General features: G+C 35.7%; 1 protein-coding gene across 4 annotated transcripts in view; it reads left to right on the top strand.

The window, feature by feature from the left end:
* The window catches only part of lmtka (lemur tail kinase 1 a), a 154,612-nt gene that overhangs the window by 102,803 nt on the left and 28,084 nt on the right, over window positions 1-23,725 (top strand). For 3 of the 4 annotated variants that reach the window (XM_087245173.1, XM_087245174.1, XM_087245175.1), the window contains exon 3: window positions 7,185-7,326. In XM_087245173.1, coding sequence (XP_087101299.1) covers window positions 7,185-7,326 — 142 coding nt within the window. Of the gene's footprint in view, window positions 1-7,184; window positions 7,327-9,185; window positions 9,415-23,725 lie in introns of those variants that run through there. The other variant, XM_087245177.1, reaches the window with a different exon arrangement.

The raw sequence follows: 23,725 nt of genomic DNA, 5'->3' as shown, positions 1-23,725 counted from the left end.
TAATATAAGCGGGAGCGGTCGGGTTCGGGCTAAAACCTGGCAGGTACAGGCGGGAGCGGGATTCAAAATTTAGTACCACGCAGATCTCTACATTACGACGCTGTTTCCTTACCTTGTGTTTATTAGACCCTTGCTTTATTTTGTTTGTTTACATTGGTTGCTGCCTGCCTCTACTGACCTTTCGCCTGCTTATTGACCACGACTCTGAATTGCTCGTATATATCTGTCTGCTCCTGTGTTGACTTTTGCTTGCCTGACCATTCTGTTTAATAAACCCGCGTTTGGGTTCACACTCCCTTGTCAGCGTCCGCTTCACATTACACAGCTGAGGAAAAAGAAATCACATGTTGGATGAAAACATTTTCATTTTTGGTCTAACATCCCTTTAACGAGCTAATGGAACCCTATTGTAAAATTTTACCAAATTTGGAATCATCTAATAATAATATAATATAATATAATATAATATAATATAATATAATATAATATAATATAATATAATATAATATAATATAATACAATATAATATAATATAAACATTTTCTGAAAGAAATTGAATATTTCTGATACAGTAGTGCAAATATAATACAATATAATGTATGCACACTGTGGTTGCTCCTCAATTTTAATGAATTAGGACTAATTAAATTTATTATCATTTAAAATTGAATAATTCATATCATTATTGTTAACCTGTACTGTGCTCTCAACTACTGTTCTACCAACATTTAAACAGATATATACAATTCATGCTGCACAATTCTACACTGAAAATTTAACAGATTGACTTTTCCATGGAACGAGTGGCATTTATTGTACCATGAGGGACCAAATGGCATCTCTTCACCCAGATTTTGCATGCGTGCGTATCAGACAGCGGTGTTGGTATTAAATGGGGGTAAAGCCTCTTTAGGGATTGTGTGCAATGCGCAGCTGATGGAGTGAAGCAGCTGCAGTGCACTGACATACAGCAATTGCTGAAGTCTAATTGAAATGAGTTGGCTGCTTCGCACTGGCGTACTTTTCATCAAGATGTTCAGGCTTCTTATTGTGCCTTTGTTGGAAAGAGACCAACTGTATGGCAGCGGTCCACAATGATCTTCAATCCAGTGCCAAAATCAGACGAGCCCTCAACAAGAAGCTGCTTTTTTTTTGTGAACTATTTGTAATGTCCATGTATAATTTATAGACAATTGACTGGCTATCTTTGACTGTTACCACCTGCTGGTATAGAGGACAGAACTGCTACTATGCCTGATGAGTTTGTTTTCATTATGCATGGTTTGCAAGTACATTGAAGATATTAGAAGACTTTGTTAAACTAAACAGAACAACCACTAGATCTCAGAAATGTGAAGCAGAACACTATACACATATTTTATACCAGAACCAACGGAAGACTGGTCTATGCAAGTAGGACATGTGTGCATATAGGATTTAATGGGCAAAACAACAAGGAACAGGTGAACACAATAGATTTATATGAAAACACGCCCTGGATAAATGAACAAACTGCAAACAAACAAGCAAAACAAACAAACCTGTTGTGATCACCAGTGATCCAATGCCTGCAGTTTGTTGGTAAAAACACACCTTCACCTGGACTACAATTCTGTCCCTAATGAACTACAAATTCCATCATGCACTTTGTATACACACACACACACACACACACACACACACACAGACACACACACACACACACACACACACACACGCACGCACGCACACACACACACACACACACACACACACACACACACACACACACACACACACACACACACACACACACACACACACACACACACACACACACACACACACACACACACACACACACACACACACACACGCCAGAGGATTGTTATAAACTGATTACATGGACTTTATAAAGAGCTCAAACACACTTCATTACCGACACATTTCCTTTGTCTTGCTGTGTTTGAGCCTCGCTTTGTTAGGTTTGTTTATGTTGCTGTACGGTACGTTCGCCTGTAATTTGACCATGACTTTGGATTTCCTGTATGTATCTGTTTGACTGTTGACCATAGCCTGCCAGACCATAATAAACTGCATGTGGATCCTCAACCCTGTTGTCAGCATCCCTTACATGACACAAACAAACGAATGAACTAACCGGGCATTTACACATTTTAAACTGCAAATGGCTAATGTTCTATGGTTTATTCATGTACATGACAAGAGTTTTAGGTACCTGAAAATGTAATTTGTAAAAAAAGTTTCTAAAGGGATTTCAGATGTAAGTTTTTTGTCTTTTTTAAATACACAATAACAAATATCTAATTTCTCATAGTTTCTGATTTATGGGTTTTGATTGCATGATGGGAGCCAGTTCTACCCAACACCAATCTTTAATGTTTAAACAATTTATCAAAGTGATTTTTGACATTTGTAGTATTTTGAGACAAAGTTAGTTTGAGTCTGGGTTAGGTTGAAAAAATATTGAGCACATTTACATCAGATTTTTAATTCAATATTTTTTCAGTATATATCTCTTTTATATACAATGTTATGTTTTAAACCATTATGAATTACAATAATTGACACTTTGTGAACTGTACAGTTAATAAAAAGACAATAAAAAAGCTAAAATGAAGAAATACTGTAAATAAAATGAGGGATAAAACAGTTATTTGAAAGAAAATCTAAATGGGAAATCCTCTAGTGTTCAAAATTTGGGATTGGTGAAAATCTGAAAAATATGATAGAAAAAAGATTAGGGGAAATTTAAATATAAAGACTGTCCAGAGGCTATAAAAGAATCCAGTAAGTATTATTATCAGTGTTAAAAGCCATTGTGTTGCTGATTTTTATTTTTATTTTTTAACAAATCATGACCTAAATGCATGTTTAATCGTAGATAAAAACTGAACAAAATGTTTATTTTTATTTTTCTAACTGTATTTTTGTAAATGCCATAGTGTTCAGCTGTGAGCTGATCAGCATTTTCAAGCATCTTCATTCCTACCATTCACCTAAATCCTGTAGAACCAGCGGCTCTCTTCAGATTAAAGTTTTTATCCACTGCTGCCGAGTAAACTGCCGCCTCCTCCTCAAATATGTCATGTTAGCACTTTAGTAATGCACATATAATGCATGAATTACAGATTAAAGCATGAAATATTTAGACAGAACTTTGTTGATATAGTGAGCTACGTTGCACCCTCATGTGGTTTGAAATTAAATTGCATCCATTTTCTTCAGTTCTTTATTTATTGTGTGGGATATAAACAGCCCATTAGAAAGTAAAGATCTTCAGAAGAGATCTGCAGTTGAGAGAGAAATAGGGTCTTATTTAGAACATTTATAAATTTGGTGTATGTACAAAACAGATGAAGGCAACGTTCCACGTAATATATTTTGGTTAATTAATGTTTATTATTATTATCCAGTTGAAGTCAGAATTATTAGCCCCCCTGAATTATTAGCGCCCCTGTTTATTTTTTCCCCAATTTCTGTTGAATGGAGGGAAGATTGTTTCAGTACATTTCCAAGCATAATAGTTTTAAAAAAATATTTCTAATTACTGATTTATTTTATCTATGCCATGTTGACAATAAATAATATTTTACTCAATATATTTTTCAAGACACTTCTATACAGCTTAAAGTGACATTTAAAGGCTTAACTAGGTTAATAAGGTGAACTAGGCAGGTTAGAGTAATTAGGCAAGTTATTCTACAACGATGGTTTGTTTTGTAGACAATCAAAAAAAAAAAAAAGTTAAAAATAGCTTAAAGGGGCTAATAATTTTGTCCCAAAAATAGTTAAAAAAAAATTCAAAACTGCTTTTATTCTAGCCAAAATAAAACAAATAAGACTTTTTCTAGAAGAAAAAATATTATCAGACATACTGTGGAAATTTCCTTGCTCTGTCAAACATCATTTGGGAAATATTTAAAAAAGAAAAAAAAATCAAATGGGAGCTAATAATTATGACTTTAACTGTATTTATATTCGATATTATTCTATACTTTATTATATTCATTTTTTTAAATATTTGCTATGTTTATACCTAAGATTGTATACTGTTAATATACACTATTTCATTTATATATATTAAAAAAATCAAAATTTGTATCTATATTGTTGTAATAAGTTTATACATATTTCCAAATAAAAGAAAAATGAAAAATAAAAAAGAATGTGCTGTAAATGAACTCGAAGTAAATATATTTTACTTAAATACTGACTTATTTGAACCACTTTAAAATCATCAGTTAAAAAATTATTCTGCTGTACGTCAACTTTTAGGAAGGCTTCTACTTGCATTCGACAAATCAGAGCGCTGCTCTGTCGGGATTGTTTTACATTGACAGTACTATAGAAAAAACTTCTAAGCAACTGCATACTGTTTTGTATTAAAGGGGATCCACTATGGTCCTTTTTACAAGATGTTAAATAAGTCTCTAATGTCCCTAGAGTGTGTATGTGTTTTTTGCAGTTCAGAAAACCCAACAAATAATGTTTTCTAACTCTTTGAGCTCTATTTTAACAATCTAGGCACAAAGTCTAAATAGCATGTTGCAAAAGCCTTAAGGGTGTGTCTTAAGCCCTGGCGCAGGGTCTAACAGGATTGTGCTTATTTTTTTAATCTGTTAAGCCGCCTTTTCACTGCATAAAACATTTGGACACGACTGTAGGAAAATGCCCCCTTATGGCAGTGGCACAGAATTTTCAGCTCTGAAGTGCACCATGGGAGAGAAGCTGTTCTCGCAGTGTCCGAAATAAAGGAGTGCAAAAGCACGAGTCATTATTCTCTGTGCGTTCACCATGGTTGAATGAATAAATTAATACTAAAAACTCATAGACCGCTTAAAATATTGGAGGGAATGTGGAGACAACATAAAAAAACAATATATTTTTATTACTTTATTACCTAAATTTGTCAATAGATATGTTATATATATATATATATATATATATATATATATATATATATATATATATATATATATATATATATATATAACATATATATGTATACTTTTTCTGATTCAAAACATAACCAAATAAACTAATATTTCTCGCATACACAAACCTGCTTGGACAACACTGGAATACATCACATCTGGTCGGCCGGTTGCATACGGTCTAAATCGCAGGAGATCAAATATTTCAAAGTATCAGCAACTCAGATCAGATTCGAATTTTCTGCATACTCAGATGATAGAAACTCCATGCTGCTCCCAGACTACTCTCTATTGGAAATTAATGACTTCCTGTCTGTCGTTTGTCATGTACAGTGGAAAGAAGACTTTATAGGTGTGTTTTGAGCATAACATGTATTAAACCAATCAGTCTCATCTCCCATTCCCTTTAAGAGTCAGCTGTGTCGCATCATGGCGCATTTGTTACTTACATGGCAGACTTTATATGTGCTTCACCAGTGAGAAAACAGATAAGCAAACCGTCTGCAGCACGAGGATGAACAACGAGCCTCCTTCATTCGGCATCTATACTTATACTCTTTACTTTTTTTTTCTTTTGTGGTTAAGGAAACAGTAATGTATTTATTTATTTGTTTTGTTTATTGATTTGTTTCTAAACTATTTCTAAAATAGTGGCTGTTCTGACTTACATCGACACAAGGAGTCATGTGGTTAATTTGTTTCTTTTAATGACAGCAGTGTAAAAAAAAAAAAAAAAGCACAATTATTTGAACTGTACAACCATAAAAGCTATTTTTTATCCACAAAGTGTGCAGGTTTTGTTACTGCAGTGTATCTTAATGGGCTTATTTACTTATTTACAGCCAGGGGGAGTATTGCTGTTCAAAAACAAAACTGACATCTTATGCTAATGAGGGAGAGATCATCTCTAATTGGCAGGAATTTCCACCTCTGATAACACGTAAAATAGGAGAATATCAAAGTGTTTCTGCAGACAGTCTTTATCAAGTGTGATTTAAAAAAAAATACTTTCATTTCATTTTTTACCATTAGGAGCTAGTTATATTCATAGACTGTTGGCACACTTCTGTGTATAAACCCCTTATAAAACATTGCATTATAGGTCCCCTTTAAAGCAACAGAATTAAAAAAAAAAAAATACTAGCATTTAATTTTTACCATTAGGAGCTAGTTATATTCACAGACTGTTGCCACACTACTGTGTATAAACCCCTTATAAAAATTGCATTATAGGTCCCCTTTAAAGCACCAGAATTAAACAAGTCCCACAAAATGCACACAAGAAAAATAAAAATCCAATCTGCTGCATAAAATCTGGAGAAAAGGCTGTTTTTTTTCCTTCTTCAGCAAATCCTATTTTCTACTGAAGACAATTGTAACAACACAAAAAAAGATAAGTTGTACCTCTTAAAATAGGAAAGGTGGCGCAGAAAGAGATAATATATGTTGGTCCACTGAATAAGGACACATGGATTTAAACAAAAGACGAAAGCGGGGATAAATGAAATTGGCTGCAGCTGATTGTAAATTCAATTCAGCTCGAGAAGATTGGAAAGGAATTTATAGAACTATAGTTCCAAGACATGCATTCCCGTAACCATATATAAAAAGATGCTCATTTTCATGATTAAAAGAGGGTGAAAATGCTGTTAGCTCACTGAATATTATACTCATCTTCGTACGCAGAGCAAACATTAAAGAAAAGTCAAATCAAATTTATTATCTAACTGTATGCTACTTAATTATATAAATATTGTTCATATAGGTTGCTATGACATCAACTCCTGGATGAGTTATGAAGAACAAACCTAGATCTTATCAAATCATAAATAATCAAATCTAGCTAAATGAGTAACCCATGCATAAAAGATTACAACCCCAGCCCAGATTCAATACAACAACAGGAATTGAATTCACGCTGGTTATGGCACAGATTTAATACTATTTCCCCAAACCCAGATGCTCAGCAATAGTCAGAATGTGTGAGAATGAGCCAACATGAGTAGCTGTGGGAGCCGGGTGAGTTATTCAGTCCAAGCAGATGATTGCTCAATTTCCAAAAACCTGGCATCCAGCGTTCATAACACGAAAAAATACCACATGCAAGACTTTCATCCGCACTCATACTGTGACAAAAGAGAGAGTTCGGATTCCATATTAATTTCCCAGCGTGTGAAAAGTAATAGTGCCGCAGTAATACTGTCACTGAGTCTGAATTATGTCTTTGGTTTTCTTTTCTCCCTGCAGGAGTTTGAAAATACGGAGGGTGAGGAGGGCCATGCTGATCTCTCCACTTTAGCGTCTCCCACCTCTCAAAATGACCCAGAGGTCTATATCCTGCCCCTCACAGAGGTTTCATTGCCGGTGTCCAAACAGCCCAGCAAATCATGTAAGAGTCTGCAATATTACTTATAAAGCTAATAATAGTAGACACTTTAAAGAATGTAGTGGTCGCTCTTTTCCATGTAATGAGATATTACATTTTTGAGTGTTGCATTTCATTAAAAGCATGACTTACACAGTGTCCTAACAATCCGACACAACAAGATTTCAGCGACAAGCAATTTGGCTGTCCACACCAAACATGATGCAACACAACAAAACGTTTTAGAACTAGCCATTCAGTTACATTCTGCACTGCCAACAAAATGGAAAGGTTTTAAATGTAATGAACACATATTAAACCTTGTTACCATTATTAATAAGCTACTGACTGACTGATGTTGTTGGTTCACACTTTGAGTCAGAAGTTCTGACTTTCATTAGCTAGTTATTTTATTTTCAAGATCTGAAGTGAATTATCTGATGATGCTTTCATTACTATGGCAATAAATGTCATGTAAAATGGTGTTCAAACTCACATTGTTAGCATTTAACACAGAATATAGCCCATAATCAGTACCTGAGGTGATCACTGTCATTGAGCTGTTCTGCTGCTACATTGTGAAAATAGAAAGTAATTTCAAAATTGGACATGCTGCCATGGTGGATGGTTAGGACAAAAACTCCTTTTAACATGGAAATTATACCATTTATCCTATCTCGGCATAGTGTGGTGTGTGGTTAAGACTTGCCAAGTTCAGACTTGAAAGAACAAACTCCCAGGGACGCAAGCACACAAGTCGGGTACCTCTTTAAATGGAACAACTTTTGTACATTATAATGTCACTAACCTCAGCATGGATTCATCGATTTCACTGTACATTAACAATAAAATTATTTAATTATACAAAACAGGGCCTTATAATTCATATTAAATTAATGTTGTGAATACACATTTTTGATTTAAGAAAATATAAATGTAAATAGCCATATATGTGGAGTAAAATGTGTTATACACAGACTCGTGTTTTTGACTATCAGATTTAATAAACTACAATAGACCTTATTCAAATATAAAATACAAGTTTATTTATAAAAAATAAAGATAACGTTAGACAATTTTGTAAACAAAAACAAACAGCGTACAACACCGTAACAAAGACAATTATAAAACGTAACAAAATAACACTGCCAAAATAATACACCTGAAAACAAATAATAGATTTAAAAGACCAAAAACTTTCCGTTAGATATGCACAAGATCTATTAAATATCATGTTTTAACTACAATGGAGAAATAAGATCCAGCGGTACATCTGAGATAGACTGGCTGATTAAAGCTACTCCCGGGAGGGGAGGTGATGACGAAGCTACCGCTGACAGGCTGGGGGTCAGAGTACGCATAAGCTGAGGCACATCATAAAAGAATAAACTGCTGATTTAGGTTTACAACAACTACATTCTCACCTGAAAAACACTTAAAACTTTATTTTGCAACAGCAGAGGAGTAATTTAAAAATCGTGAGGGTTTTCTCTTCTGCCATTAGTTATCACTAGTTGGCCTGTAATGCATTCTGGGATACGATATGCAAGTTCTTGCAAGTCACCTCTCAATGGATCTTTGGCAAAAGGGACAGAGCAAGTACACATCCAGGAATTTTACCTGTACTTGGCAAGATGTGAACTTTGAATTGTAACAGTACTTTAGCAACGGTTGAGGATGTTTCAAAAGAACGCAAGTATAGACAAGAACGCATATTGAGAAACAGCCAGTGTTAGGCTAATTTCATTGGTGAATGTAGTGAATTAGAGACCCTTTGAAATGATGCCCCAACACGGCACACCATGTGATTAATTTGTGTAACTCTTATTTGCTGTCACTTAAGGATGATTTATATATCTCCGTCAAGTGCACGCAGCCTTCCTGTGGTCACAAGGGCTGTTTCTCAATATGCGTTCTTCAGCGGTCTTGCGCCCTCGTGTTCTTGTGTAACGTCATCATCAGCTGCCAAAGTTCAGTTCCAATACTCAAGACCGCAAAAACAAAGGACTCGTAAAACTTCACAGATGTTTTCTTGATATTAAGGACGCAGAGATGCAGACTTGAGCACCAAACTCGCTCTGGAAGTCCCAGAAGACTGGAGGAAGACTGGAGGTGGGAAGTGCAGCATTTTATTTAGATTTATTATTAAAGTTCAGAGATATAACTTATTTCCCTCAGGAGTTTCCCTATATAAAACGCTGAATATAACCATTAGAATGGACATCTTAATAAAGGAATAAACACATTAAATGTGTTTGTTTGCTAAAATTCTTAATTAAATATGTTTTATTTGAATTGTGCAAAGTATATTTATGATATTTTTATGCAAAGTATATATTTTGAAAAGGGAAAAACTATAACTCGTTGTATGAATGCTGTAGTCTTTAAATCATTTTCCATTTAAAAACACTTGAAGGTCATGTGACCATCAGAAAGAACGCATCATCTCATTCCTCAGAGGATGTGTTCTTTGTTCTCATGGTCTCCTGAGTTCATTCTTTTGAGGACACCTGGCAAGACCGGTCTCCACAAGAACACAAGTCCGTTCTCTGCGTTCTTGGATTTGAGAAACAATTCCTTCGGTGTGGCTGACACACTTTGTGCGTATGTCTTAAAAAGATTTAACTACGTCATGATTACTCAGAGCAAGCTCTGTCATTGGTCAGCTTGGTAGCGGTGACAAGTGTGGGTGGGGCTGAGAGCCGTGGCAAAACAGCGAGCCTGATGGAGTAAGTGTTAAACAAGTGTTAAGTGCAGTGAAGGAACGTCAGATGTCGATTTTTGTTTCGTGTTTACATTATGATTAAAGTTGTTGCATGTTTGTCGGTTCACGCCTCTGAATGAGTAAGTTTAAGCTACTTGTACTGTATGTAGCATTAAAAACATCCACAAAGCAACTTGACACAGAGGAACATAAAAATCTCACTGCCAGCTAGCGTTTTGGAAGTGTTAATGCAAAGCAACACATTTAGCCCGCAGAATTATAAACGCACAGCTACATGCAAGGCACCAGGGGTCACGGTGATCACTCGACATAGAAGTAAATTCCATGCAAAGCCATTGAAAATAAAACAAGAAGGTAAATTGTCACAGCACTGTGCGATTGATGTGGAATAGACTGTAGGACTGTGCAATTAATAAAAATTTAATTGCAATCGCAATTTGAAATGTTGCGATCAGCTAATCGCAGGAGGCTGCGTTATGAAATATATATTATTTAGTTTTTCCCGCTCATAGAAAATGCATGACTGTCTTACTAGCCAATTGATTAAAAACACTTTTGTTCTGCCCAATGAGAAGTGTGCAACCAAACTATGTGGAATGCCCACAATAGAGTGGAGGAACTATGACATCACTTTGTAGGCTAATCGGCTGCTAGCATAAAACTGGTTACCTCGTGAAAATCCCTATAATATTTTCCCATAGGCTTTTCGAAGATTGCAAATAATAAGCTCTGTGTTCAAACACAGTTCATTAAACTTACACATTTTGTCCAGCCGGATAATCCTCACACGAAAATACAACTTTGAGCACTTTAGGATCTTAAATACAAATGCAAGAATTGAAAAGCTAACATTATTCTATAAACGGACCACACTGACCTCGGGGCGCTTGTCTGTGACGTCAGCCCCATCTTGCTACAGACAACTTATCAAGCTTATTTTTAGAAATAATGTCCATGACAAAGAGTTAATCTCTCTGTTTATTGTTATAATAATCCACGCTATATATTATAAACAAATAAATATGCAAAAAACACATAGATGTATGTGTCTTTTAGATTGTTTTTATGTGGGAAATACATCTGTTTTGCTTTACGGTTGTTCTAAAAGTTTTAAAACTGTGTGTATAAATGTGCCTACATTATAAGACATGTTTAAATAAGTGCACACAGCCTGCTTACCTTAACAGACGACAGAAATGAGGCATGAGGAACTAGTCTATCAAATGCCTGCAAGTTCTATCATGGATCGAGAAGAACATTCAATTTTCTTTTATTGTCATGAAGTACAGTGAAAAGCAGCCCATACAGTCACATCTGCTATACATTTTATGGAGGAGTGTAAATATTGCAGTTATGATGCAGTTAAATGTGTTCAGATGAAGAAAAAAAGACGAAAAATCACTCGATCACATAAAAATGACAGTTAACATACATGTATTTTTACACATTTATTCACACATTTGCATTAATGAGAGCAGGACAGAGACAGGCTGCACTGGTGAGCAGTATCTTCATAATATTGTTTATTAAAATAAAAGATCAACAAATGAATCTCTCTTGACAGCCTTTACAAGTGAAAGAATTATCTACACACAATCTGAATTCCCAATTAGAATAATACTGCAAACTATAAAATACTATTCTTGAAAATACCTAAATCACAGACAAATCCAAATGAAACACAAGCGAGCTGCGCTCCAGACCAGATCACCTCGATGACGTATAATGTCCCCGACACCGCCTGTAGTCCCATTTAGCAACTTGATAGCAACTGTCTTTTTAAAGAAGCATAATCGATTTAAAAATTCAAGAGTGTGCTGTAACTGATGTGTTTCATGTTGTAGAACAAAACGTGAATGTATATTGAGTTTGTGTTTGCCACAAACCTTATTTTGGCTATTTTACTGAAATCCCATACAAAAAACCCATTGACTTTGGGACGAGGGAACCGGAACTGCTAAAATGCTAACTCTCCTCCGGGTTTTTGCATACAAATTGACGTCATAGTTCCTCCACTCTATAATAAACAAACAAAGAAGAAAGCGCGGGTGTGGGCGGAAGTGAGAGCCGTGTGAACCCAATGGAGTTAGTGTTTACGAGTGTGGAGTCCCATAAAGGAGCTCCGGATGGAGACTGTTGTTTTGTGTTTACCTTATAATTAAAGTTGTTGCACGTCTGCCAGTTCCAGCCTCAAAATGAAGGAGTTTGAGCCACTTACCATTAAGGTAGCCTTTAAAAAAAACACCAGTGAAGAAAATCGACACAGAGGAACATAAAAACCTCACTGCAAACTACTGTTTCGAAAGTGTTAATGCAGAGCAACAGAAACAGCACACAGAAGCATAAATGCATGGCAGCACTAAGCTATGTGCGGTAGGTCACGCTGATCGCTCGATGTAGAAATATAAACCAGGCTTTACTCACAACCTCGCTAACGTCACGGCCCCTTTTAATGCAGTGAACATTGAGGGATATAAAAACTTCATCCAAATACTGGATAGTAGATATAAACTTCCATCTCTCACACATATTTTTGCCATTTTGGAGTACCACAGCTGTGCGTTGAATCTAGTGATATTTTGTGTATAGCAACTGTGTCTCAAAATTTTAATTATCAGTTTGTTTTTAACAAAACGCTACCAAAAGGCTCTTATCAGCTATGTTTGTTTGCAGAGTGTTCTGTATTTTTATAATTATATTTTTTTTGTCGTTTTTTCTCCCTAATTTGAGTTGAACTTAAGGTCACTTTATTTGCGTTAACTGCTTGCTCTATAAAACAAATATATGTAAGTAAATATCTTTTCGGTTCCTAAAACTCACTTTATTTTAGCAGTAAGAAGCTACAATAGATTACTGAGCTTAAGCTTAACTACAAAATAAAATCGCAAATTGAATTGTAATTGCAATATGTCAAAAAAACAAACAAACAAACAAACAAACAAACAATGCATAACCCTAATGCACAGTGTGTTGGCTACAAATATGAGAGGGTGCTCGCTGCAGAGCCATTTGAGGAGAGGTGAGCTCCAGAGAGGGGGAGCATGAGTTGTCGCTCCTCCTCCTGTAAGCTGTTTTAATGCGTACACCAACCCCACCCCTAACCCTACCCCCAGTGACATCACTCGTAGAAGAAGTGCAAAAAAGGTGGAGCTCAAGCTAAAGCTCCCCCTCTCTGGAGCTCACCTCTCCTCAAATGGCTCTGCAGCGAGCACCACTTGACAAATATACTGAATTAGCCTCAAACGCGTTAATGAACTCAAGTGAAAATTTTGTGTGCAGTGAAAAACATTCTCTGAGTAAACTAATGCCAGTGACAATTAGTGTGTGAACTCAGCAAAAGTTAATGCTGTTTTAACAAAGTATTACCTTTTATCACCAGCAAACACACAAATTGCATTCCATTTCCATAATAGTGAATGTGGTCTTGGACCTTTAAAAAAATTATTAACAATTCACATTCAAAGACACTAATGTCATTGGCTTTTTAAACTAGGAGAAAAATAGGATAAATGTTTTAATGATAAACGTACATAATGTGCATCTGATGTGATGAAAATACATTGGTAAATTATGTTAGGAAAGATTATTTTTCCACTACTCTGCTGTTTAAATGCAAAGGTCTATAATGGGCTTAGTGGCATGTGTTCTGTCTTGTGACAGATGTCTCCTGCTTTAGATTTGTTTTGTGTTTCAGAAAATAAAATTAAAACACAAACACACTCAAATGTTTGACTGGCTGGTATAAAAACTTCTATGAAAAAGCATTTTCTTTAGTTGTAGTGATTATGTAGTTACTGCATATTTACTTTTTAGGTTAGCATAGATCGTGTGTGTTTTACAAACTATTTTTGTATTTAAGTATGTTTAAAATGTGTTTGAAATACAAAATAATGTAACAGTTTTGATTGTAAGCAATATGATATATACTCTAGGGTTAAACCTATTAATTAAAAAAAAAATCTATAATATATACAGTTGAAGTCAGAATTATTAGCCCCCCTTTGATTTTTTTTTCTTTTTTAAATATTTCCCAAATTTTGTTTAACAGTGCAAGGAAATTTTTCATTTACGTCTAAAATACGTTAAAATATGTCTTTTTATTTTATTTCGGCTAGATTAAAAGCAGTTTTTAATTTTTTAAGAACCATTTTATGGTCAGAATTATTAGTCCTCTAAGCCAAATATATTTCCTTTGTCTACAGAATAAACCATTGTTATACAATAAATTGCCCAATTACCCTAACCTGCCTTATTAACCGAATTAACCTAGTTAAATGTCATTTTAAGATGTAAAGAAGTGTCTTAAAAAATATCAAGTTAAACATTATTTACTGTCATCATGGCAAAGATAAAATAAATTAGTTATTAGAGATGAGTTATTAAAACTATTATGTTTAGAAATGTGTTGAAGTAATTTATGGGGGTTATTAATTCTGACTTTAACTGTAATTACTTAAAATGTAATGTTTTATTTTGTTGTTAATAATGTTCTCATTAAATAGTAAAAAAAAAAAAATATAATTCACCCAGTCTCACAAAAATTCCTTTACAATCAATGAGGCTCCCTCCTGCTCACAATGAATACATTATTTACAATGTTTCTACACTGTCATAATGGGAGGATTCACAAGCGTGCAAAGCTCAGCATTGAAAAACAATTTCTTCATTGTAATAGTGGATTCTGATTAACATAAATTCAAGAAATCAACAGATATGCCTGACATTGGCTAGAGAGCTTGATGCTGCAAAACCATTTTGTAAAAACAAATATATACTATATATATATATATATATATATATATATATATATATATATATATATATATATATATATATATATATATATATATATATATATATATATATATATATATATAGCTTGGTAATTTATACACGATTCTAGTTCCAGACATTATGATTTCAGTAGCATGGACATAATAGTCATGAATTATGGTGTTCAAACTCACAGTGGTAGCATTTAACACTGAAGAAAGCACATAATCTGTACATGAGGTGATCATTGTCATTGTTCTTGATACTGTTGCTCAAAATACTGAGCAATAGAGAGTCACCTTACATTTTTACATTTATTTTTGGCTTATTTTAAATTTGGTATCTATTTTTTATATTGGTATTACAGTATGCGCAAATTACACTCATGTAAAATTTCTGCAACAATGACGGAACTTTAAAATAAAAAGGTGTCAGAACATGATGAAAGTGCATTTAGACCAGAAATAAAATTGCAACTAAGGCCATACTCACACTAGGTACAGTTTCCTCGAACCGGTCCAAAGCACGTTTGTCCCCCCTCCCGTCTCCCCTAACGGCCCGCGCTCACACCACAAACGGGCTTCGGCACGCTTACGTCATCGCTGCTGGGCTGTTCAGTGAGAAGCACTCTCTCACTCAGCAGCACAGTGGAGATTTCTCTAGTTATATCGTTTCAGTCGTTTGATATGCCATCAAAAAATTTCGCCAAACAGTCCTTAGGGATGCAGGGACACGCAGTCAGATATTTCGCCGTACAGATCTGCCACTTTTGGCGCTCATAAACAATCATAAAGCCCTCATGCTGCAGGAATGAGGAGGTCTGCTGAAGGTGCGCAGCTGTCGTGAAGTGAGGAGTTTGCGTCTTTAATAAACGATAGCAGTTTCCGTTCACTGAACAGTAAGAATGATCAATACATCTATATGAAACAGTCCCTTTAAAGTCACGTCTCGATTTCAGTTTCCTAAAGCCCAAGTGAACCGCGCTCAGGCACACCTCTTCCAACCGGGCCAGAGCCGGCCAAGGGAACCGTGCTTGAGCCCGATTCAGTGAATTCACACTTCTCAAACGATCCGGGAAACAGGCCTGGGCACGGTACGGATGGCATAGTGTGAGTAGGCCCTAAATGCAGCTTGAACGCACAACCTAGTGGCACTTATAAAATTAATGTACCAGAAGAATTTTGTGTAACACTTTAATTTAAAGGGACATAATTAGACAAATTCAATGCATCCAAGTACTACATATATTACAATTATGCATAATTACATTTATTAACCAACCCTAACAAACCTAAACTCAAACCACATTCTAATCCAAACCACATAGTAATTAATTTATACCACTCAGTAGTTAAATGAATAATTATGTCACACTTTACTTGTCATAAAACCTGTCACTTTTAAAATAAATTCAATTCGAGTTCATTTGTAAAGTGCTCAAAAACAGAAAAGGATTTGTGTATAAGGTGGAAAGTAAACATAGTTAAACTGCATTTATACAATACTTAGCTTTCTTTCAAAAAGCTGATATCTACACACTTTATTAGGTACACCTGTCCAACTGCTTGTTAACGCAAATTCCTAATCAGCCAGTCACATGGCAGCAGCTCAATGCATTTAAGCATGTAGACATGGTCAAAACGATCTGCAGTTCAAACTGAGCATCAGAATGGGGAAGAAAGGTGATTTAAGTGACTTTGAACCTGGCATGGTTGTTGGTATCAGACGGGCTTGTCTGAGTATTTCAGAAACTGCTGATCTACTGAGATTTTAACACACAGCCATCTCTAGGATATACATAGAATGGTCCGAACAAGAAAAAATATCCAGTGAGTGGCAGTTCTGTGTGCGCAAATGACTTGTTGATGCCAGAGGTCAGAGGAGAATGGCCAGGCTGGTTCTAGCTGATAGAAAGGAAACAGTAATTTAAATAACCACTTGTTACAACCCAGGTATGCAGTAGAGCATCTCTGAATGCACAACACGTCCAACCTTGAAGTGGAAGGACTACAGCAGCAGAGACCACGACGGGTGCCACTCCTGTCAGCTAAGAAAAGGAAACTGAGTCTACAATTTGCACAGGCTCGCCAGAATTGGACAATAGAAGATTAGAAAATGGTTGCCTGGACTAATGAGTCTCCATTTCTGCTGCGACATTCAGATGGTTGGGTCATAATTGTTCAACAACAAGAAAACAAAGATCCATCCTGCCTGTACCGCTGATAGTGGTAGTGTATTGGTGTGGGGGATATTTTCTTAGCACACTTTGGGCTCATTAGTACCAATTGAGCATCGTGTCAACGCCACAGCCTACCTGAGTATTGTTGCTGACTATGTCAATCCCTTTATGACCACAGTGTACCCATTCTGATGGCTAGTTCCAGCAGGATAACGCACCATGTCATAAAGCCCGAATAATCTCAGACTAGTTTTTTTTTTAACATGACAATGAGTTCTCTGTAGTCAAACGGCCTCCACAGTCACCAGACTTAACCCAATAAAGCATCTTTGGGATGTGGTAGAATGGGAGATTTACATTATGTGCAGCCGACAAATCTGAAGCAACTGCGTGATGCTATCATGTCATCATGGACCAACATCTGAGGAATTTTCCCAGTACCTTGTTGAATATATGCCACGAAGGATCAGGCAGTTCTGAAGGCAAAAGGGGTCCAACCCGGTACTTGTAATGTGTACATAAAGTGGCCAGTGAGTGTATGTGCATAATACATGCTCAATGAAGAGTATCTGTACATTAAGTGCGCCCTATTGGTATAATCCCACTTATGATATAAGCCCCATGTCAGCACAATCTCAATGACCTTTATTTTGTTTTACACTTATAATTTATTGTGAATGGAAATTGTTAAGAGCATTTTAAAATGAAAAATGTCATCCCCACATCTTATATAGTTTGAAGACAATGTAGTTCAACAGCCTACAACTTTCATAGCACACCATTGTCATCGCAGACACATTGCTGGCTGTGTTTCTTTTTAATAAAACAATACTGAAAGTGAAATCCACACTATTCTCAGATTTGTCTCTGACATTCCTCACGGTCACAAGGCTGTCAAGAATGTTAGAGAAAAATTTGAGGATAGTTGAAAAAGAGTACAAAACAGACTCTCTCTGTGGCCGTTGTAAATGGATGGCCCCGGACAAAAAAATAAAAAAATAAAAAAAGCAGTGGCCTTGTTTATGTTCTCTCAGCTCACAGAGAAATGGAGAATGAACCATCTCTGGAAGTACAACACACATCTGTCGGTTGCATAATGTGCCGTGTGAGCGGCCCGGAGGACTCTTGGCATGATGGATGCATGGGGAAACTGGACTGCAAAACGGAAAGGAAGTTACTTATGCATAGAGCACTAGAGAGTACAGATGTAGATGAAGCTGTTTTTAACAACCGTATTGTAAACAGATATGAAACAGATGTGCCTTCAGCTCAAACGTTTGTATTGTTTTTCTATCAAAACAAGTATCAGCGTTTAAACATGTTTAAGCATCCAAATGTTTTGGAGATTTTTTTAAATGAATCGATAGTTTTTTTATGCAAGGATGCATTAAATAAAATTCTAAACAGCATTTTCAACATTGATAATAATCAGAAATGTATCAAATCGGCATATACCAGTCATTTCTGAAGGATCATGTGACAAGGAAAACTAGAAAATTTTATTTAATTTGGAAACCTAATTCAGCGAAACTACTCCAAAGCTATTCAGCACATAGTCTACACCATCTTATCTAATTTTGTAAAACATTACAGAATGTGTTACTGAATCTTGCTGGCCAAACAGGATTACTGTTGTCTCATGTCAAATGTTTGCTTTGAACACACTTAAAAAGTTATGTTTGCCCTTTGCTCATTCTACATATTTAAATGAGTTAAAACAAATAGGTTTCCCATGTTCAATCAACTTAAATTTGTAAAAACAAAATAGCTAACTTAATTTCTTCAACTTATCCCAACACAAATCGACTGTGTGGAACCCAGCATTTTTTTACAGTGTGTGAAAAATATGAAACCAAAATGTTCTTGTACCAGTCACACTTGTAATGCAAGCCAAATTCCCTTTTTAAGAAGTAAATTCCCAATTCCCCTTTACAAATCTGCTCACTGCGCCATGTTAGCAATGCCTCTAAGCAGTTCATCCAAGTTCAAAGTCCTAAACTCAACTCAGTTTATTTCTAGAGTACTTTCAACCAGCCACAATTGGTACCACAATTGGTAAAACACATAATACGTGCAAACATACAAGGAGTACAACCAGAGTACATAAACTCACAACACATGATTAAAAGATAAAGAAAATATGTGTGTTTTCAGTGACCTCTGAAAAGACTCAAAAGCTGGAGAAGTTCTTATAGAGAGGTAGAATGTTCCAAAGTCTTGGAGCTGCTACTGAAAAAGCTCCATCACCCCGACATCTCAAGTGTCCTGTCCCATTATTGTTCTTGCTTAAGCTCTAATTAAAAAAATAAATAAATAAAATGCTCCAGCTACCGCGAATGCACAATGAATTGAATAACACCAATATGCTTTATGAATGTTTCTGTGGTAACCAGAGGATGGCAGTTGCAAACACTAAACAAAACAGAGACATAGCTTGCAGCAAAGATCACAGGATGCCAGTAGAAAGACATTATATGTGATGTGATTTAATATAATTTGTCTAGTCAAAATCAGGCATTCAACAGTCGCCATATTATAAGGATTGCTTTTAACAAACAAGTGAAACTTTACAGACCCCTTCCCCAAGAAACTTCAAGGCTATATAAAAAGATTAACGTTTGGCTATTTCAATCAGAAAGTGGGTTTGTCTTTACGGTGGCAGCATATACTAAGCATTGCATGTCTCTACATTTAAAGTAATAGTAGCCTTTCTAAATATAGACTATATATTTATCCCAGTCTCTGCACAAACTTATGGTGCCTGCTGTATCTATATGATCTGCAAAGCATTTGGCATTGATCTAAAAAGAGAGGATTCTGTACCTACATTTTTTGGATTGGAATTTCTTTATTGTCCCCAAAGTGCAATTTGTTTCACAGCAATGGCTTACACATAAGAGAGTCTAATGGAATGTTCACACCAGACACAGATGAAATGACAAGCATGAGGGATTTTTACGTTAAGTGTCCTCAACATATCCTAATCCTATCTAATCCTTGCGGATCGCTGGAGAATTGCAAGCACAAAACACGAAAGAATTGCAAGCACAAAACACTAAAGAACTGCAACTACCAGCATGCACCTCACACACACCTGTTCCTGTTTTCCACTCATTGCAAACACACACAGCTATAGCTAATAAAGTGCCATACACCCAAAGCTTCACAATCATGAGGGGGGAGTTGAGATACAAACTGTAGTCGAATAGGAGCAAACGGTACATGCTGGGAAACCCAGAGCGTAGTCATAAATAGGCGAATGGTCAGTGCTGGCCATAAGCAACATAATCAAACCATCAAAGCAAGGGTCAAACAAAGGAATGTAAGACAAGGTAAGGAAAACGGGTTCACCAAACAGTTCGCAAGACTTAGCCCAGATGAGTGTGTGTGTGTGTGTGTGTGTGTGTGTGTGTGTGTGTGTGTGTGTGTGTGTGTTTAAGAGGTGTTAAATAGCCTGTGTAATCAGTCCTGAACAGCTTTAGTTGTGTCTGTTTGGAATCATGGGGGATCTAGGTCAGGTGTGTGAGTGAATTGCTTATGGGATTTGTAGTGCAGTTGAATGTGATCGTTCTGCAGCAGCCTGCAAGAGCAACACTGCTGGTGAAAGACATGATTAGACTTCCTGTGGCTTTTTTGCAGAAATGAGGTGGCATGAATGACGCTATTTGAATGAATGACATTTGAATGAATGCAAATTGTGCATTATGGGTGATTGATGCAGGTAATGCGTGTTTCGCACAAATCGTTTAATTAGGAAAAATCTGAAATTTGGCAGACATACAGTGAAAGAAATCAAGTCCATAGGCATAAGACTAATACGGTAATAAGGTATACAACGGTTTGGAAAATTCAAGGTCTTAAAACTGCCAAGATTTTCTTTAATATCGTTCCTAAGGTTTGTGAAAGATTTTTTATTTACATTTTTTTTAGGACAACTGTATCTAAAGCAGAAAACATATCCAAAGATGCCGTTTTAAATTGTAAAGAAACCTGTGTTTTTGGATCAAGTCAAGTCAATGATATATTTCATTATTCAGCCTGACATGTTTACTGCTCCAAAATATTTAAAATGTTACTCAAAATAAAATATTTAAACACATTTTAAAAGAATATATTTTAGAGCAGTAATCACAATACCATGAAATAATAAGACTGTGATATTATTATCCAAGGTTATCATACCATCAGAATCTTATACCTGCCCATGCCTAATCAAGTCATGTTTTTTTTCCAGGGAATAATATTTCTAAAAGAGCTGCTCACATGGAATTAAACCAGATTTTGAAAAATCCCAAACAATACAAACATAAAAATAAAACAAAACAAATCTGATGTATAATAACAAATGGAATGACACAAGAATATTGTACTGAAGTATTGAAACGTATTTAATACTTTATATAAAGGCTTTTTTGGCAATGCAGTTTAAAAATGCCTCTCATATGGAGAATGAAGTTGGATTTTTTTCACAGACTTTACCAGTGTAAAAATCTTGATAGTTCTGTGGGTATCGCTATTATAGGACCTTTAGCTTTTCTCCAACAACTTTTGATGTTTAAAAAAAAAAAAAAAAAAGGGGGACTTTTTTTAGTAGTTAGAAGTGTATATATTTTCTAGATTTTATATGTAAATTATGGTGCAAAAACCTGATAATAACATACTTTATGTTATTTTACAGCCTTAGTTTATTCATTTTTCTTCAGTTTAGTCCCTTTATTCATCAGGGGTTGCCACAGCGGAATGAACCGCCAACTTACCCAGCATATGTTTTACACAGCGGATGCCTTTCCAGCCGCAACCTAATTACAGTCCATACACACATTCACACTCATACACTACGGCTAATTTAGTTCATAAGGGTATCAGCGGGGTCTTAAAAAGTCTAAAAAATTTCTTAAATCTCAAAAGCTAAATTTTAGATCTTAAAAAGTCTTAAATCTACTAAAATGTTGTGTTGTAGATTTTAAATCTTTTTTTTTAACCTGTCTTAATTTTTCTAAAAACTTTCCATTCATTTACTGCTGAGGATACTGATCTAACCTAAATTTTATATTATTAAATTATTATTGTAGACAGAATTGACAGCTATCTTTTGTTCTATTCTTGGTAAGGGTTATAAGGTTTGTGAATGGATATATTTCAAAATTAATAAAAATAACTTTCAAAAAAATATTAATTTTGTATTATTAAATGTATTAAATTGTAATCATTTTTTGATAGGACAAGTAAAAATCTTGTCTAACTGGGATACATTAAAAAATTCTTAGCATTTAACCCTGTTTAAGTCTAAAATTTCATTCATAATGGTCTTAAAAATGTCTCAAAAAGTCATTTTTACTTGGTGAAACCTGCAGAAACCATGGTTTATTTATTTCACCTGTACCGCATGTCTTTGGACTGTGGGGGAAATCGGAGCAACCAGAGGAAACCCACGGGAACACAGGGAGAACATGCAAAATCCAAACAGAAATGTCAACTGATCCTAAGCCACCTTGTCGCCCCAGACTTAATTCTTTATATATAGTTTCTGACATAATATATTGTTTCAATCTACTAAACTGTCAATAAACTTTACTGTGTTAAACTGTTCAGTTGAATTTTCACCATCGAAAGTAAATAGAGCAGAGCTCATCGTCCCATAATGCAATTCATAAGGCTTTAAAAAACCCTGTGAATGACGAAATATAAAACCTGTTAACTAATGGGTATTTTTGGAGTGCACCCAATGCACCAAATCAGGAAACCCTATTCACAACTGCATGGCAACAACCCCCAGGATAACTCAGGATATTTAGAGTGAGTTTTGCAAATGCAAACAACGTTGACATTTCCTTTAAGAATGCTAAAAATCTGCTGAATGTATTCCACATAATTTTATCTCAAGTCAAATCCAATGTCTGTGTGTGAAGCCGTGCGAGTCAGGTTTTCTCCCTATGACTCACACTCTCTCTGTCTGCGTAGAGCATCAGGGGAGGGTTGGGGAGACAGCGGGATGCTGGAGCCGCACGCAGGCAGCGATTGGACAAAAGAGTTTTAGGAGCCAGCCAATTGCCTCCGGACTGTTCGTTGCCTGTGGTTACGGCCTTGTGATTGGCCCAGGTGTTGCAGAGTGAGAGGGTAGCACTGAGTCTCTCGTGATATTGACAAGGACTCGGTCATGGTTGGACTGCTCGCTTTTTGTCTTCATCTTCTTGCATGTTGTATTAAAGCGAAGAGCCGGAAATTAACTCTTGACTAAATGCAATGAAGCACAACCTCCGCGCTTTAACATCCTTGGCTATTTCTTAACTCCTAAAACTACATTCACAGCTTTTCATTGACTGTGAACATAAGCTTCAGTGTGGAAGACGTCAAGCATGGAGAATCTTACGGTGCAGGCTCACAGTTATGGCTATAAAAGTACCTACTGCAGACATCCGCATCATGTAGAAGACATCTATGTTCAAAGCAAATAACAGAGTCTCCTAACTTTATTCTTGAAGTCCACTATCATGCAGTTTAGATTCAAGCAGGGTCAGGAAAGGCCAATCAATTCAAGATGAGGGGGAACAAAAAAAAAAAAAAAAAAACTGAAGTAAAATGTGAAATGTGAGTTTACTGTCAGTTTGCTCCATCATGTTGGATATTGCATCATATTTAGTTTTCATTTTACTGTTTTTTACAGTTTTTTTTTTTTTTCTAAATCAGTTATACTCTATTCTGTTGAGCTTATGAATTCAGTAGCTAATCAGATGGATTTAGATTAG

This window comes from Danio rerio, chromosome 3 (genome assembly GCF_052040795.2).
Source record: "Danio rerio strain M-AB ecotype USA chromosome 3, GRCz13ab, whole genome shotgun sequence".
NCBI classification, from domain to species: domain Eukaryota; kingdom Metazoa; phylum Chordata; class Actinopteri; order Cypriniformes; family Danionidae; genus Danio; species Danio rerio.
Note: the sequence above shows the minus strand (reverse complement) of the source record. Positions and strands in the feature narration are given on the sequence as shown.